The 18,598-nt window shown below is 51.4% G+C and overlaps 1 protein-coding gene across 7 annotated transcripts in view; it reads right to left on the bottom strand.

Annotated features, from left to right (window-relative positions):
• ARHGAP1 (Rho GTPase activating protein 1) overlaps positions 1-18,598 on the bottom strand; it is a 36,029-nt gene that overhangs the window by 4,713 nt on the left and 12,718 nt on the right. For all 7 annotated transcript variants that reach the window (XM_008162626.3, XM_065595157.1, XM_042849231.2 and 4 more), the window contains exons 4-12: positions 8,001-8,088; positions 7,523-7,654; positions 6,859-6,945; positions 6,064-6,162; positions 5,112-5,219; positions 3,569-3,645; positions 2,030-2,107; positions 1,120-1,248; positions 646-749 (exon numbers count right to left, since the gene is read on the bottom strand). In XM_008162626.3, the coding sequence (XP_008160848.1) occupies positions 646-749; positions 1,120-1,248; positions 2,030-2,107; positions 3,569-3,645; positions 5,112-5,219; positions 6,064-6,162; positions 6,859-6,945; positions 7,523-7,654; positions 8,001-8,088 (902 nt within the window). The remainder of the gene's footprint in view (positions 1-645; positions 750-1,119; positions 1,249-2,029; positions 2,108-3,568; positions 3,646-5,111; positions 5,220-6,063; positions 6,163-6,858; positions 6,946-7,522; positions 7,655-8,000; positions 8,089-18,598) is intronic.

Genomic DNA, 18,598 nt, shown 5'->3' on the forward strand with positions numbered 1-18,598 from the left:
GGCAGGGAATAGAGTCCAGGGCCCCGCGCTGGCCCCCAGGAACTGTCAGGGAGGGACGGCTTGGGTGATATATAGGGCCCCAACACCTGCAGGGCTTTTGAGATGGCAAGTGACACCCTGCCACATTCTGCACCAGCTGGCATCTCATCCTCCAGGCCACACAGAGACACCTTGACCTGGGGGTGCTGTCATCCAACATGCCCAAAGCATTCGGGGGCTGAGTGTCTCTGACCCTTTCGCTGGGGATAGACTTGGCTCAGTAGAGCAGTTCCATAGCAGTGGGAAGCTCCCTGCAAGTCCAATAGGGCAGGATCTGGAGTTCATTTTCTATCCCGTTCTCACCACACACCTGTTTCTTGGTCTTTACCGGCACTAATGGGAGTTTCACCCTGTCTCAGCTGCCGTCCTGCCCTCTGCCCCCAGCCCCAATGGGAGGAACTACCTGAGCCTGACGAGTCAGAGCCGGTTCCAAACCTTGGGGAAGGGGGACGGGGATAAAGAAGGGTGGTTTCCTGGCTCAAGCCGCGCTCCCTCTCAGCTGGGCAGCGCATGTGTTGGGGAGGGAGGGAACGGGCAGTAATGGAGCTGGGCCCAGGTGTAGTCAGCTCAGAGGAGACCCCCTCAGAGCCAAGTGGAGCAGCAAACCTCTGCCAGGAAGGCCATCAGGAAACAGAGCACTTGGTAGTTTTCCTCGGGCAGGGTCTGGAGGGTTTTGCGAACAACATCCACGCGATTCGACTCCTCCACGTCTGAAAGGGAAACACACGGGGCATGTAAGTAAGTGAGCAAGACCCTAGCTCCCACCAGGCAATGAAGGGGGGGAACCTCCAGCTCCCACCAGGCAATAGGGCAACCCTGACTCACATTGGGAGGCTCCTCTGATAGGAGCCCAGCTCACAATGCACGGGTACCCCAAGCAGGACTCCCTCTCCTCCCCATCCCATGCAGACTCCCTTGGCAATGGGGGCTCATCCATGCTGCCCGGATTACTTGGAAAGGCACCAGAGCCACAGCCTGGGATCAGGGGGCGTAGCTGTGTGTCTGGGGTAGCCTGGAGGAGATCCCTGCCATCAGGGAGTTCAGACTTTGGTTGCCTGCGCCCTCTTGCCCCCAACTCACTCTGGAAGTTGACAACGTGGTTGTAGAGGCTAAAGGTGAGCAGGGGCTCTGGCAGCTCCCGCAGGAACGTCTTGAGGATCACGGCAGCAAGGTGAATGTCCTCGTATTGCTGGAAATCCACCTGTATCCCTGAGGACAGAGAGCAGGCACAGGCTCAGAGCCCATCTATCAGAGCAGGAGCACACTCCATAAGGGAGAGGGGCAAGGGGCTGGACTCCCTCCAGACCAACAGAGCAGAGCATGATGTCAAAGCCCAGCTCTGAAGCAGAAACTCCCTGGGGACGAGCATGGGGCCAGACTCACTTGAGATGCAGGTAACTTACTTGCCCAGAAGACAGAAGCAACAGCTCTGCCAATTCCAGCCCAATGTCCCCAAGGCTCATCACCCCAAACAGGGGTCTTTTCTGGTCTTGGTCTCACTCTACAGGGCAGCAATGGGAAGGTAGCATGCCCAGCCCTGGGAAACAGAAGCGGCTCCTCAGGGAGCAGGTGGGGAACCTCCTCAGGGAGCCTCTCCTGAAACAGGGATGGGGGGTTCGCGCTTTGCACTGCTCAAACACAATTCCTCTGGCAGATTACGGACAAAGTTCAGTCCCCCTTGGCCAGCAGGACGGAGCGCAGCGTTCAAACAGGCTTTCAGATCACAGTGGAATGAGTTGATTGGATCCCAGCCTAGATCCAGAGCTACTTGTCCACACACTCCTGTGTAGTCTCGATGGAGCTCATATTCCCCAGCACTGGGTGCAGAGCCAGAAGCTTGAGGAGAGCAGAGCCCCAGAACAGGAACAGTGCAGAGGAGCAGAGGCTGCGTGTCAGGACGGGTGAGGATCAGAGAACTCTAACTTGGAGGTGGGAGTTGGGGGAAGTGGAGGGGTCATGATGCAAGGCTCTTCCGAGGAGGGACACTTACCCATGTTGTATTTTTGTTGGACCTCTTTGACAATCTGTGTGGAAGCTGATCTCCGAAAAATCCCCTCTTTAGTCAGAGCTGGGGAGAGAGAGCAGAAGGAAAGGGAGAGCTCAGACCAGGCCTGTCACACACCGGAGCTCTCCGACCCTTCCCAGCTAGCCACAGCACACAGCAAGGCTGTCAAAGCACCAGCTTCTCCCATGTGCACAGGAAACCTCTGCACTCAGCTGTGGAGAGAGCACTGCCCATGCCCAGTGTGACGCTCTGTACCTTGGGGCAACACCCAGCACCCCCATGTTCATCCTTGTAAAGCGATTGTGTGGTATCCAAGGCAAAATTTGTCATGTCGGGTGTCTTCGGAAGGCTCATGACACACTGAGCACGGTTGTTATAATGATGTTATAATAATTGTTACAGTAATGTTATAGGTTATAATTTCATGTATATAGTTATGAGGCTGAAAATGTATCCTCATGGCTTAAAGCAAGCCCAGGCAAAAACTCTCCAAGAGCAGAGAGGCAGTTTTCACACCTCATCAGGGCATGGATCGAACAAACCCAGCCCAGCCTCACAGGAACAACGGACAAAAGAATCTGTTAGACTCTCAAGGGAGTCACCCCCACTTCCTTTGGTGAGTTTGGAACTGTGACGAGGTAACGCTCACCTGACTTGGAAGGGGTTGGGGGTAATGCCAAGAGAGAAGAAAGGACATGATAAAAGGGAGAGACATTTGCCATGCTCTCTCTCTCTTCCACCTACATCTACAGACACCACACAAGCGACTGAAGCGCTGATCAAAGGGGAGAGCCTGGCCAAAGAGCAACCAGCCAGCCTGTGGTGAGAAGCATCTAGTTTATAAGGGCACTGAAAGTGTTAAGATCAGCTTATAATGCGTTTTGATTTTATTTCATTTGACCAAATCTGACTTACGTTTTGACTTAAAATCTATCTTTATAGTTAATAAATCTGTTTGTTTATTCTGCCGGAAGCAGTGCGTTTGGTTTGAAGTGTGTCAGAGGCTCCCCTTGGGATAACAAGCCTGATACATATCAATTTCTTTGTTAAATTGACAAACTCATATAAGCTTGCAGCGTCCAGCGGGCATAACTGGACACTGCAAGACGGAGGTTCCTAGGGTTGTGTCTGGGACCGGAGATATTGGCTAGTGTCAGTCGGCGGCACAATCCAAAGAACAGCTTACATGCCAGAGGCTGTGTGTGAACAGCCTGGGAGTGGGGGTTCTCACAGCAGAGCAGGGTAAGGCTGGCTCCCAGAGTCAAGGATTGGAGTGACCTAGCAGATGATCAGTCCAGATAACACCAGAGGGGAACTTCACACCCACATACTGTGCAGGAAGAAGGGCATAGCAGGATCTCTCTTCTTGGCTCAATCACTCGTATTTGGGCTCCAAATTGTTCTATGGTCATTTTCCTTCTGTTTCATAAAGATCTGATTGGCATTAGGAAGGGGAGGAGAAGGCACCTGCATGTAGGTGGAGAAGGTACTGGGTTGGGTTGAGGGTTTCATTTATGCACTCACCATGCTCCCGCAGATAGGCAATGGTTTCCCTGACCACCAGCGGGACTGGGGCCTGATCAGAGCTCTTCTCCCTTAGGCTGTGGGGAGAACAGAAGGTTACCTCTCCCCCACATGCAACTCATCATATCTGACATATGTACATAGCAGGGACCTCTGCAGGATCCCTCTCCCCATCCAATCCTATCCCACTCTCTGTCCCTCAGCCTGCTCCCCCTCCCTCTCCCCAGCCCAGTCCAATCAGGGCAGCATCTCATGTTTTTGATACTACAATACACATATGTTATGCTGCCTCCTACTGCTGGTCTGTGTTGAGGAGCAGTGACTGCATTACAGCCAGCGTCAGGGGCCCAAGCTGGAGGCTTTGGTTGCTGGGAAGAGGCCAGGAAACAATTGAGGCGGTTCTGTGGGATGCAACTCCTTTTTCTTTCTCCGCTTTAGGCAAGGACGGAGGAGAGTTTAGATGTAGGGGAGGGAAGTACAGGAATCCACCTAGACCGCAGCTAGCTGCTGTGTATTTCTCTCTAACATCTGCCATTACATCCCGCAATGACAAATGCCGGCTGGTTCTGTTAAGATGATCAGTAATGTAATATCTAACGTTGACATGTACATCACCATCTTTTGGCTTCAGAGTCAATCCCCCATTGCAAAGAATGGGCCAAGTCACCTCTCTCAGAGAGATCGGTTCAGGACGCCTGCAAGCTCAGCCAGCAGTCACTGCAGTGGTTACACTGAGCTCACGTTTGGAAGGCTTTCACTGCAGCCAGAAGGGCTAGAAAAATCGCTTCCCAAACTGCCTCAGGAAGAACTGCCAGAGCACATGGAGCTGGTTCCCCCTCATTTCCAGTGACCAAATTATATTAAAAGCTAAAAATACATTTTCCTGATGTCACTTTCCCATGTCAGTAATTCTGAAGCTACCTCAGGGATGTGATGGGACCAGGAAAGGGTGGGGAAACAGAGGCAAGGGTGAATGGGAGGGGATATGTCTCTGAGAATCCCTCTATTAAAACAGCATCGAAGCTATGGAAAAAGTTGAAGGTCAGATCCTCTGCCCTGCTCCAGCAAAACAACACAGGCCTAATGCCATTTCAGCTGGCCCCTTGAGGAATCCTCCAACTCCAGGAATCCTCATATAGCACAGAAGGGCCATCATGGCTTGTACTCCAGCCCTTCCCACTCCTAGCCCCACGCACACAGGCGTGTAGCTGGGGTGTCCTGGCACCCTAGTGAATCCTTAGTTACTGAAACAACCCCTTGGGGGTTGTTAGCTGTCAGCATGTTAGAGAAGCCCTGAAGCACCTCTAGTTTACACCAAGAACCAGCCCAGAAATCAGGCAGGCCAGATTTTGAGGTGGGCAGAGAGTAGCTCAGGATCTGGGCTAGATAACTGAGTTTTTCTAAATGACAACTCAGATTCTGCAGCAATTTCAAGAAATGGGCAATTTTGAGGCCATTTCTACAGCTGCACTATTGCATTATACACAGGTCCCTGGCATTAGCTGGCCCAGCAGCCAAAGCAACGCAACTCCGAGATACTCACTGCTGCAGAGAGACCCCAAACTGCTGGTTTGGCAGGGGTGGGCGTGGGGGGGTCGGCTTCTGGGGCACTTGAGAGGGTTTCTGCAGTGATTTCAGGTACTCGTCATATCTGTAGTAAGAGAGACAGATTGGTAGGGAACCAGCCCAACTCACACAGAGACCACCAACCAGTGCCTGCCATCTCACACCTGGCACCTACTCCACTGCCTTGTGGACGCAACCAACCCAGCCCCTGCTGATCCACTGGGAACTGCCCCAAAGACAGCTCTAACCTAGTACTTGCTGACCCCAAGGACAGGCAGCTCAGGAGTGCTGGGGCAGCAAGACCAAATGCCTCAGCCTCTAGCAGAGAAGAGAGAGGGGGGGGGGGAGAATCTGTACAAAGAGAGGAGCTTGCAGAGAAAAGACAGGGCGAAGGACCGTGCAGCTAGGAAGTCAGGGCACGTTTGTTGGAAGACGAGGGGTGATGGGGTGTGGGTGTGCGCGTGCACGTGTGTAGGAGAGAGATAAAGCCACAGGGATCCGAACAGACTGGAGGTGCAGTTGAAGCACCTTTGGGAGGCCACAGCGGAAAGCTGAAGCGAGAAGGCCCCACTGAGCTATTGAGCAAAGTGGCTGCACAGGCAGCAGCAGACAGGGCGGGACAGCAGAGAGATGCCCAGGGGCAAAGTCACTTGCCTGAGAGGAGACCAAGAGGCGGAAGACAGAGGCAGCAAAGGGGCCAAGTGGGCCTGAGCCAGGCACTGATGCTGGAGACAGGCAGGAAGGGGTGCTAGGAAGAGCCCACTCTCCGAAGCATCCTGGAGCTGCTACCTTGGATGAACCATCACTTGGAAGCAAAACAAGGCCCCTCCCCATTGCTTCCTTCCCCCTTGCCATTGTCTCCCCACCCCGCATCTTCCCGCCTCTCACGGAGCTGTGGGTAAGTGGGTAGGCAGGCCGCATGCTCTCACTTTAGCACCTGGCTTGGGATCCCCAGCTGCTCCAGCTTCACATGCTCCTCCAGCTCACTCAGGAAGTTTGCATAAAAAATCTTCCGTCCAAACTTGAAACTGCAAAACAGAGGACAAGCAGCTCCATGAGGGATCCGGAGTGACTAACATCAGAGCTGAGGGGAGTCCAGGGCAGGAGCAGCACGAGTGAGGGGGCGATAGCAGAGCTATCTGGGGGTCCAAGCACTGGAAGATCATGGGGCCTGCGGGGCAGAATTGAGGGGCCTTGGCAGTGCTGGAGGCAGGACAGGTTCAGCAGTAGGGGTACCACACAACGCAGCTCTCTCAACCCACATATTCAGTGAGGCAATGCTAAGGCTCCTCCACAGCCTGGCTCAAAGCCTGGCAAAGATGGGCTCTGTACAGCACAGCACTGCCCCTCCCTGGGCTCTGCAGCAGGCCGGAGACCGCTCCTCTTCTCAATTGTGGCCCATGGAGCTGCGGTTTCACTGGTGACACACTGAACATAGTGCCCCTCTGGGTTTCATTCTCCTCCTCCCCTTCTGTCCTGGTGCTAACGCCTGGGACATGTGTCTTTGCAGGGGCTGAGCTCCCCAGGCCCCAGTAGAGGGGCTCATTTTGTCTGCATCTTTCAGGAATAATGGGAGGCAGATCCCCCGAGAGGTTAATGCAGGAGGAGTCACCAGCGCAGGCACAGGAGGAGCTAGGAGCCTGTGCTCCCCTCCTGGCCTGCTGAGGAATGCTGCACATCCCCCTGCACCCAGGGAGCTTGAGCCAGCCTCCGCTGCCCCCTACCTGATCAGAGGCTTGAAGAGAATCAGCAGAGTCTTGATGAACATTGTTGGGTGCACGATGTACAGCGCTTTGATGTTCTTCTTGTACCTGCCAAAGGAAGCCGAGTGAGGGAGAGCTCTGCCTGGGCTGGGGAACTGGGCAGCTCCATGAGCTCACGCCTGCAAATGGCTCCCTGGTGCTCTAAGTCCCTCCCTCCACACGCTCAGCGCACTGTGCCCCTTTTTGGGGCCCCCTGTGCTAACCCCATTCCCCTCATTTCCTAGCCCTGAGCCACCCAGCAACCTCAACCCCTGCTCTTTGCCACCCCACGACTCCACTGATGAGGCACTGCCCCATGAGGGGACAAGCTGCCACGTGGCCTGGACACTTGTGCTGACTCTTGCCTTTGCTATCCCCCTACTGACCCAGAGAACTTCCCGCAAGAGCGGTTTGTATCCCTCACGCTGTCTGTCTATAGAACTTCCTACTAGCATAGCATTTGACAAACATCAGTTCATCCCCACCACCTCCCAGCAGATAGAGATGTGGGAGGGATCATGATCCCCAGGTTACAGATGGGGAAAGGACTTGCCTAGGAAATGTTTAGCTCCAAAGAGGATCACACAGGGAGTCAGACTGTAGTAGAGAACTCAGAAGTCCTGTCCTATTGGCCACACCTACTCACTTGCGGTCAAATTCCCGGTAGGCATCCCGCAACCAGCTCAGGGACGGCTTGTTCTCACTGGTGAGGCCATGGTGCAGATACACCAATGTGTAGTCACTCTCCACATACTGGTCCAGTGTGAACTTAAGATACCTGGGAAGACACAGGAACTTCTGAGCTCGCAGCATGCATTGGCATGTATATAAGCTTGCTCTCTACTGGCCACAGTTGGCATAAGGAAAATTCTGCCACACTGCAGAAACGGAGGCACTTGTGCCTTGGGAGAGGAAGGAGAGGAGCATACAGGAGGGCAATTTCTGGCTGGGGGTGGGCTGAATGTGTGGGGTGCAGTCCCCACCTAGTTGGAGATTGTAACAGAGTGCACATATCCAGCCAAAGCAGCTGCTGTCTGTAGATCTGCCCCCTAGGACTCAAAGCTCAGGGACTGTCTCAGATCCAGGCTGTCACAGGAGCAGTGGGCCCCCAAGGCAGTACTCACTGCAGCAGTTTCACATGGTCAAGTTGATGGCTGGGCGGCATCCGGCAGGCACTGAACAAAATGACTTTCCGTCCATACTTGTCATCACCTGGGAATGAAATGCCAGAGATCACAGGGAGATTCAGGGACAACACTGGGCTCCCAGCAGCACATGTGCAATGGAGCAGGAGTTCCTGTCCCTCCACCACAGGGCAGAAGCCTGGGATTTCACAGCAACCAACACAGCTTGCCTGACTCTGCCTTAGCAGAGCCCACCTGGTCCATAGGTTGGAGAAGACACTGATCTGAGAGCACACAAGGCCCTAAGGGCAAGTAATGTGAAAGACGTCTGGAGCCAGTGAGGAGTATATGCCACACAGCCAGCAGGAAAGTGCAGGATTTGGGACTCGGATGTCCTGAGGCATGCAGGAACTGTTCCCCACACAGTGGCCTCAGATAGAGACACTGAAACAGAGACTGCCCAGAGTTGGGCACTCGCGGCACTGTGGCTGTGTGCATTGCTACAGAGATGTGAGTACCCTTGGTGGAGGGGAGACCTTCCCCTCACAAACACAGAGGCTTCAGAGCACGGGCCCAGGCTATGTGCTTCTCTCTTGGCATATTTGCTCTTGCTTCAACTGAAGTTTTCTCCATAATGCACACTGAAATCAGACCACACCCTAAGTCAGAGGGTAAAGCTGCATAAAGGACAGGCTGGCTCTGGGCATGATGGAGCAGAGCAGAGCCAGGGGATGAGAGGCAGGCCCCACCAGGTGGTCCCGCCCCACTCCTCCCCGGAGCCTATCCTGGAGAAGTAGGAATTCGTACCACTAGCCTCTGAAGTGTTTTGCAGAACTATCTTGTTTACTGGCTTCATCACCTGATGCAGCCTAAAGGTATGTCTACACAACAAAGAAAAAGCCCACGGCTGGCCCATAACCCTCTCATCTTGCAGAGTCCTAGAGCCTGGGCTCCAGCCCAAGCCCAGATATCTACACAGCAATTAAACAGTCCCAGCCTGAGTCGGCTGGCATGGGCCAGCCATGGGTGTCTAGTTGCTGAGCAGACATTCCCTAAAACTGTTCTGGAGAGATCACCTGGCAAATCCAGTGTGATCCTACCAAACTTAGCATGGGGACAACCCTACCCAACTCAAAGCCCAGCAAAGAACAGCTCTCATCACACCAGAAGAACTCCACCCTAGGGAAATGGTCCCTGATCCTCTCCTGTGGTTTCACAGACCATGGGCCAAATTCTCACCTGACATAATTCTTATTACTTCAGCAGACTTCTGCCAACAGAGAATGTGGCCCCATGAATGAAGCTCTAGTAGGGAGATGAGGAGAGAGTTTGAGTGAGGGGATAGAGGGACCTGCACTCTATCTGATCTTGAGCTTTTCTCCTTTGTACTGATTCACTAAGCATGTGGGTACACAGAGCTTCAGGTGCAGCATGTATATATATCACCTGCAGGAAGGAGCCCTCATCCATTTCCATCAGGGTGACTTATTTTCAAATCCCAAGAAGGGGTGGGAACAGCTTCCCTAGAGGACAATGAAGACCAAACCTTGTCCTGAGAGCCTCAGTTTCCTGGTGAGCCAATGCAGCGTGTCCCTGCCTAGTGAGAGAAGGGGGAATACAGACTGTTCTAAGTAGCACCAACAATGCCACAAAGGCTGCCGCATAGAGAAGAAGCAGAAACTTTTCCCCATTTCAAACTGTAGAGTTGCCCGGTATCATTCACAACCACTGAGTCCCCTCACTTCTCCGGTTCCCCATTTAAACTCACCTCCCACAGGGCATGCAGCCACTTCTCTTCACAACCCTGCACTGGGATCTTGGACCCCAACTGCCCCTTTATTACAATCAACGCCCAGCAACTGAGATCTTTAGTCAAAACAGAGCAAAGCAGGTTATCATGTCTAACAAACAAGGGCCAATTCCAAAATTTGCAGAAATAATGCCTGCCTGCGCTGAGGCAAGTGCTTGTTGATGCCAAGAGCAGCCGCAGGTCTGCATGTGTGTGAGCTGTGGCCACAACACCCAAGAAAGCATTACCTCTCAGGGGCCAGCAGTCCTCAACCCCATCCACGCAGTCCCGGTGGTGAGATCGGATTTCCTCTCCAGTCTCTCACTCTCATTTTCCCTTTCCACTGATATTGTATTGTAACTCACCAGACAATACAAGAGAATGTGGAGTTCACCAATATAAACAAACCAGTCCCTGTACAAAAGTTAGGGAGACAACTGAGGCACTAGGGGATAGCTCTGGGTACAGGCCAGGAGGGGATGATCAACCATCACATGAACACAACAGTGACATGCTGGGGTAGAAGGCACTGAGAGAGGACATGGTACCCAGCAGATACACAAGACCTGGAGAGGGTGATACAGAGACCATTGGGAACAACTGTACACAGCCACAACCAGGCCACAAGACCAACATCAAACAGATTACCCCATGGGTGCCCAAACTCTGTCTAACCAAGAAGCTTCTTGACAGCTTGCCATACACCCACGGTGCATAAATGGGTACATTGCAGCTGCCTTTATATTGAAAATGGAAGCGTAGCCTGCAAAGTCATGGGGTTGTGGATAAGGCACTATTACAGCTTCCCAGTGTGGACCGGTCATTCAGCCTCTATGTGCCTCAGGTCCTCATCTGTACAGTGGGGATATTTCCTGACTTCACAGGGTATTGGCAATATGAATCTGTTTATGTTTGTGATGCTCTCAGGCACTGTGATGATGAGGGCCCAGATAAGAATACAGAGAGACTCCAGGTCCCAGTACGCAGTGTGGAAAGGCACTGTATGTTGGGAACTGCATTCTCTCCAGGCCACCCCTCCAGATTAATAGCCGCATGGTCCACATTTAACTGCCTTTCAGGCAAGGCTAGTTTGTGCAACATGAGTCAGGAGTGGAGCCCAAGCATGGCCAAGTTCATGCTTTTGTTGTGAATGCTCTGCACTGATGCAATATCCGCAGCAGAGTTCTGCGCTGAGGTCCTTGAGATTTCTGAGCCTGCCAAATCATTAGACATGGACCAGCTGAAGCACATAGCTCTTAAGGGCAAATCAAACTACAATACCAAAACACCTGCCACTGGAGCAACATGAAAGACAACGCTTAGGGTCCAGAAGGCAATGCCTGTAACCACGATCGGTACAGAGTCCTGGTGAAAATGCTTGGTGCTGTCAGTTCTGCAGCCTGTGTTATACATGAGGTCACATGAGATGATCACAATAGTCCCTTCCGGCCTTAGAATCTATGGATCCAGGACCAAGGTACAGTCCTTGGACCAGCCTTAGAGAGGAAGGCAAATTCTCTTGGATACTTGCCAGAGTAAAGTAAACAGAAAGGGGCATCTAATCCCTCAGAGAGCTCCAGAAACATGGCTAGATTTGCCTTCCAAATCAGGATAGTATATTATGTAAGGGCATTAGGGAAGGCAGTTGGAGAACTATACTGAGACCAACATACCACCAGTGCCAAGGCTTCTCCTTAGCTTCCCTGTACTGAGCTCAGTCAGCTAACTTATAAATCACCTAAAACAAACTGCTTCAAATCCCATTGCCATCTCAGAACAGACTGGTCTTTCCAGCCAAGGCAAAGCCAGCTCCCAAGCATTCAGGGGGCTTTGAATCATCAATGGTTCCAATTTATAAATGAGCAACTGCAGCCAATTCTACAAGCTTTTGGCTAGCTGAGGAAACTGCCTCCAGGTGGCCTCTCTGCCTTGGAAAGAGCAGATCATGTTTCATCTCGGACAGATGTTCCATTCCTTGTACTGTTTGGTTTTGAAAATGCAAGGTTAATCTTATTTTTAAGTCTCTAAATTTTAGCTACTTATTTGCAGTGCAAACAGCTATTGCTTCCACTAATCACAACCACGGACCTTGAACTAATGACGCCACTGTTCGTTTGTTCCCCTCCTCTCCCAAATGGGGTATGTTCAGCAATAACTCAATTAGCAAACAACCAGCAATAAGTGATTATACAGCACCCAGAGTCCAAAGCACACAACAAACATCGCACGTAGATGTCCAGACACACAAGGAATCACTTCATCCAACACTGAAGTGCAGCTACCTTTGGCGTGGAACATAGCAACAACGCACAATGGTATGCAAAGAATAGTACTATATTCATTTCATAGATTCCAAGGCCAGAAGGGACCACTGTGATCATTGTGACCTCCTGTATAACTCAAGCCATAGAATTTCCCCAAAATAATTTCCAGAGCAGAGCTTTTAGAAAGACATCTAATCTTGATTTCAAAATTGACAGTGATGAAGAAGCGCCACGACCCTTGGTAAATAGTTCCACTGGTTAATTAATTACCCTCACTGTTAAAATGTATGCATTATTTCCAGTCTGAATTTGTCTAGCTTCAGCTTTCAGCCACTGTATCGTGTTATACTTTCTCTGCTAGATTGAAAAGCCCACTATTAAATACTTGTTCCCCAGGTAGATACTTACAGACGAATCAAATCACCCCTTCATGTTTTCTTTTTGAAGCTAAGTAGATTGAGCTTCTTGAGTCTATCACTGTAAGGCAGGTTTTCTAATCCTTTAATCGTTCTCATGGCTCTTCTCTGAGCCCTCTCTAATTTTTCAACACACTTGAGGATTGAAACTAGTGTGAATTTAGGGAGACCCAACATAACTACTCAAACTAGAATTAGAGCAGGACCCAAGGTAAACACCCTGAAAAGTACATGGTGTTTTTAAGGACCAAGTGGTCAGCACCTCAGTTTTCTCCCTCATCCATAGGGCAGCCTCCAGCAGCACAATACACTTCCAAATACCATACTGGGGCAACAAGAATGATGACACCTTCTAAATTGTCAAGACAACACCTTGCTTTTTCTTAGAAAGCTGCCATTCAAATGTTTGAGATCACAGCCTGAGATGTGCTGGCTGTGTCTGAAGCACAAGGTGTATCAGAGCTATAATATAGTCCTAATAAGACCACTCTGTTAAATGGAACCATAAACCCATTAAGGGAACTATTTGCTTAACTGTCTGCAAAACTCCCTAAACATTTCCAGGCGTGTTTCACCTGGGGAAACACTGCCCAGACTACTTGAGATCTATGCCCTGATTTGAGTCTATTGCATGATTAGGACAGTTAACTAGAACCAGTTCAGGACTCTTAATCTCTGTATGAACAATCAACTGGGTATCCAATTTCTATGCAAATCTCAAGTGGGAAATATCCTAGTACTTAAATATCATCAGAATGCAGTTAGACAGGGTCTGCCACCAAAGAGCCAATATTACAAAATACTTCAAAGATACAACATTCAGGGACAAGTATACGAAGTAGCAGAGCTCAAAGATCTGGCCCTCAGCCACACTTGAGGTTCACAGAGACTACAGGTCCAGAATGCAAGACTGCCTGATCAACCTGGAGCACTGCATGCTGGTACCTTTATTGGAGCAGAAGCCAGTAACAAACTACTCTATTTAATGTAATTTCAGGCTTGGGGCAAGTTGGTGACACAGCTGGGCAGGGGTCAGATATCACTGACATATTTTAGTTTCACCTCAGTGCCGAAGCCGATTGAGCATTTCATGCAGACAGGAAGCAAATCCTACAATTTTCAGGCATAGTTACGAGGTGTCCTAGCACCCAGTCTCTCTTTATCTAGGTATTTCTTCCACACCCATCACCAAGGTACCTGAGCACTACCAGAATTATAAAGCCATATGAAGAGCCCAGAGCCTGTATCCTTAATGGGTTTTGGGGAGAACCAAGAGAGGGTATCTGCAGAAGCTAGGGAGACGGAGTTGAAGTTGGCAAGATGCAGTTTTTCAAGGTTATATTAGGAACCAGTTGACTCCAGGATGAAGGACAAATATATCATACCCATTTAATGCTTTCTTTGTACTTACACTATTGCAGAGGGAGAGGGTACAAAAATGTAAAATGGAAGGAATATGCTGAGGGCATGGCAGACTGGTGAACAGGAAGAGATAAGGCAGTGGGGAACACCCACACAAAAAGAATTGCACTAAGGCAGCTGTGAAAAAACAAACCTGAAAAGCTCTTTGTAAGCTCAAAAGCTTGTCTCTTTCACCAACAGAGGGTGGGCCAATAAAAGCTATTACCTCACCCATCTTGTCTCTGTGAAAAACAGTGGCATTTATCAGCACTTCCAGGGCCTGAGCAAAGGGCTCAGCCAGCAGAAAGTTCAAAGATAATGGAAAGAATTCCTAGCACCAGAACAGAGCTCATCTGCATTGATAAATCCAATGGCATTAGAACAGTCAAGCTCCTGACATTTGGGGATGGACTCCAGAGAATGTTAACAAATGTGATCACCTTCCTCAGCAAGCACGTTGTGCCACCTAGCACAGCATCAGGCTAGTGTGGAGGACACACCACTGTAACATGATGTCCCACCAGCAGCTGGCAGCAGAAAAAACTGCCCCTCAAGGATTTCACAGAAGCGTGGCCAATCGGAGTGCCAGCTGCACAGCAAGTCTATTTCCTGATTACAACAGTGGATGAGAGGGAGGGAAGCAGTCTCAGCGTGAATGCCTGAAGCATACGCCACAATAAGATGAAGCTGGATCCAAGCTAACCAGGCCCAAAGAAACCATCACCACCCAAGAGGAGGAACAGAACTCATGCCAACACCTGAGAACCCAAGGGTGCCCAGCATGAAGTCTGCAGGCTAAACTCAGCTCAGAGAGTTCTGCCATGTCTAACATGGAGGTGCAGTGCACAGAGATGACAGTCCCAGCTGGATGCACCTCCACATTAAAGAGGAGGAGGGTGGCTGCAATTTACTTGGTTTAGTGCACATTACATGCAGCCTTCTCACTTCTGGCAAGTTGCCAACGCAGCCCTAGGCTGGGCAAAGTTTGGGCTCCCCTGAGATAACCCAGCTACAGGCCACAATCATGCTAAAGGAGTACCATGATCCAGAGCATCGAATGCCAATTACATGAGAACCAGTCACTCTACCTACCTGACTGGGCCTCATCAAGTGCACCCTGCCCTGGAGGAACAGAAACAAAGTTACAACAAGCCATGTCTGAAGCCCCTTTACAGGAACAATCTTAAGAACTGAATTCCGGAGTCCGTACAGGCAATCACACACACACTCTCTCTTAGCAGTTCTGCTGCAGAGATCAGGGGTCTCTCTTCCCCTTCCCCTATGTTCTTATGAAAAGCAATGTCATCTAGTGGTTCAAGGAGAGGACTGGGAGTCAGAACTCCTGCGCCTTTCCCTGGCTCTTTCACTGACTCAGCATGTAACCTTAGTCGAGTCACTTCCCTGCTATGTGCTTCACTTTCCCCATATGTAAAACTGAGATAGCAGCACTCCCCTACACACTAGGGTGAAGTGAATCTAGTTCAAAGTGTCAGAAACCTCTGACTGAGAGGGGTTTAGAGATGGATGGAGGATGTGCCTTACAATATGGATCGATATAATTAGTAGAGCCTACTTTGCAATAAGCCAGATCTCACTTATAAAGCAGTGGATGGGGACTATTATCCAGGAGCTTCCATGATATTTTGTGAACCCTGAATATTATTGCCTACCAATAAGTGAAAAAGAGCAACTCTTAGATGGGGATCTGTATATCTGAAAGATCCCATACCACTCCCACCCATTTCCATCTCTCTTGTTCAGAGGGCAGGCTCCAACATGTATACTAAGCCAGTTTTAGGGGGCTGACAAGAACACAGCTACCCTTAGGAGCCACCCCATCCTCTCAACCTGACATGTCACAGGAACCGGGCCTTCTTGGGCACATCACAAATATCAATTCTGCAGAGCAGGGCCGGCTCCAGCTTTTTTGCTGCCCCAAGCAGCAAAGCAAAAAATGAAAAAAAAAATATAAACCCGATCGGCGGCACCTCAATCATGCCGCTTCATTCTACTGCGGCAATTCAACGGCGAGTCCTTCGCTCCCTCTCTTCCTCTTCGGCGACACTTCTGTGGCAGCTCAAAGAGGAAGAGAGGGACTGAGGGACCTGCCCCTGAATTGCCGCCAAACACCCGGATGTGCCGCCCCTTTCCATTTGCCACCCCAAGTAGGGTGACCAGACGTCCCGATTTTATCGGGACTGTCCCGATTTTTGCTTCTTTGTCCCGCGTCCCGACCGATGTTTGGTCGGGACACTGGACAAAAAAGAAATGTTGCGCTCCGCCCCCCCTTCCCCCATTGGCTCCCTCCCCAAATCCCCGCCCTGGCCCCGCCTCTTCCCCAACCACGTAGCATTCCTCCTCCCTCCTAGTCTTGCAGCATGGCGGCGCAAGCCTGAGAGGGAGGGGGTGGCGGCGGTGCCTGGATCCTGGAGCTGGTGAGTCACCTCAGGCACCCGGCGGGCAAAGGGGGGCTGGCAAGGGAGGGAGAGAGGGGCTCAGCTTTGAGCCCCCCCGCCGCGACAGAGGGCTCCTGCCCGGGCCGCTGCACCCGGGGCCGGGAGCGCAGCCTGGAGGCTGCTCCAGCCCTGCAGCCCACAGGGTAGCGCGGTGGGTCCAGGCGGGGGCAGCGTGGAGCGGGCAGGGGCCGGTTGGGCGGCGTGGGCCGAATCTCTGCTGCTGCCAGGGAGCCCCGCGCCTCTCCCTCCCGCTCGCAGCTGAGGCTCCTTCTCGGCGGGACGCTCCCCCCCGGCCTGCCCCGGCCACATGCGGCACACATCCAGCTGCTTCTTCCCGGCGGGAGGGAGAGTAGGTGCGAGGGACCCGAGCCGCATGTGGCCGGGGCAGCGGGAGGCGCATCCCGCTGGGAAGGAGCCGCAGCCGCGAGCGGGCGGGAGGGGCGCGGGGCTCCCTGGCAGCAGCGGGGATTCGGCCCCTGCCGCCCACCCAGCTCCTGCCCGCTCCGCACTGCCCCCGCCCGGATCCACCACGTGCTGCATATGCCCGTGGCGGGCCAGGGGGTGGGAGGCTCTGCGGGGAGGGCAGCGCGCGGGGTCGGGGCCTGCTAATGCCCCCAGCTCCTTTTAAACGCCCCCCCCTTTTTTTTTTTGCTCCGCCCCCCCTTCTTTTTTTCCCTCCCCCCCCCCCCCCCCGATATTTTGGACTGCTGATCTGGTCACCCTAACCCCAAGCACCTGCTTCCTTCGCTGGTGCCTGGAGCCTGGAGCCAGCCCTGCTGCAGAGGCAGCTCATCACTTTGCACCATGTCAATGTCTCAAAGGAATGTCACCAAAGCCAGCAGATAAATACAACTGAGTGCAGAGGGGAAGGGATCCCTGTCCAAATAACAGCAATGAAAACACACTGCACTAAAGGGGAAAGGACCAGTGTTATCACTGAAGGAAGGCAGCGCAGGGGCCCTGCTGAGCACACCTGTCACCAGCACAACCCATTGCGACACACAGCTCCAATACAAGCTCTGCAGACAGTCACTGCCTTTGCTCTAGTATCCCCTTGAAATGGCAGTTGCAAGAACTCCGAGGTGTTCAAAAGTCAAATAGAGTCAATGTCGCTCCTGGATCTGTCATCAAAGTACAACACAGTAAGATACAGCAACACCCAGTGCTTTGCCTTTTGCCATGCCTGCAGGAGGACTGGAATTCCTTTCCCTTTGCAGAGATGGAAGCTCTCCACTGCTACAGCAGGCTGTGCTATACACCAACACTAGGCCTGTTCTGCCAGGGCACCCCAATAAACTACCAGTTAGTGTTTGAAATCTACTGCTTCTCACGCATAAAAACAGAAACAAGCCTCAAATTTCAGGGATTGGGCAGGGGCCTATTGGGCAGGGGCTACAGATTATTCACAGGAAATCACATACAGGGTTCTAATTTCCCTGTGCCAGGTGGGGGAAGCCAATTATTTGGGGAAAAGCAGAGATTATAATGCATCTCACAGCTGCAGGTTTGTGAGACAGGCACTAAAGGGGTAAAGGCAGCTCCCTTGTCTCCTTCACCATTACCTGGGCTCTGGAATGCAGTCCCACCGGGCAGGAGCATAAGTGGGAATTCACTACCTTATAGCAGCTCTAAGATTCTCTGCTTTCCCCAAATTCCAGTGGGATTTGCATTCTCTGGATCCTACTCTCACCTCCTTGATGGCCCCTAACCATTAGCCACGTTTGCTGTGATTCATTCTCGTCTGTGATTTGGGGTCAGGATTACTGTACCGCAGTTCAGCTTTGCCCCCAAGGTGTCAGAAATGACTACTAAGTCTTTTAGACGTTACTAACAAAATACAGATCTCCGGAGAGGAGGCCCAGGGGGTGAGCCTCAGTCTGGAGTGGTTCCAACAAGGCCCTCAGAACATGGGCTAGCAGGCTTTTCTCCAAATGTTGCATGTTGTGGTTTCTCCCAGATCTCACATTGCAGAAGTGGTTGCTGAAGTGTTGAGCAGTCTTTGCACGAGTTTCTGCAAAAGTGGTTAAGGAGTTTAACTGCTACAGAGCAGGAATTCCACTGCCAAGAAGCAGAGGAACCCACAAACAAGAAATGCATACAGGATGCACCAGAGATCTCTACCCTTGGCCTAGTCGAAAATTTTGTCAACAATTTTGACAAACAAAATTTGAAGAATTTTTTTATTCACAAAATAGGTCTGTTTTCCATGGAAAATATCAATGTTTCATCAAAAAAATTAAACACCCAGAAAACAAAATAATTTAGCCAAAAT

This window comes from Chrysemys picta, chromosome 4, assembly GCF_011386835.1.
Source record: "Chrysemys picta bellii isolate R12L10 chromosome 4, ASM1138683v2, whole genome shotgun sequence".
NCBI lineage: Eukaryota > Metazoa > Chordata > Testudines > Emydidae > Chrysemys > Chrysemys picta.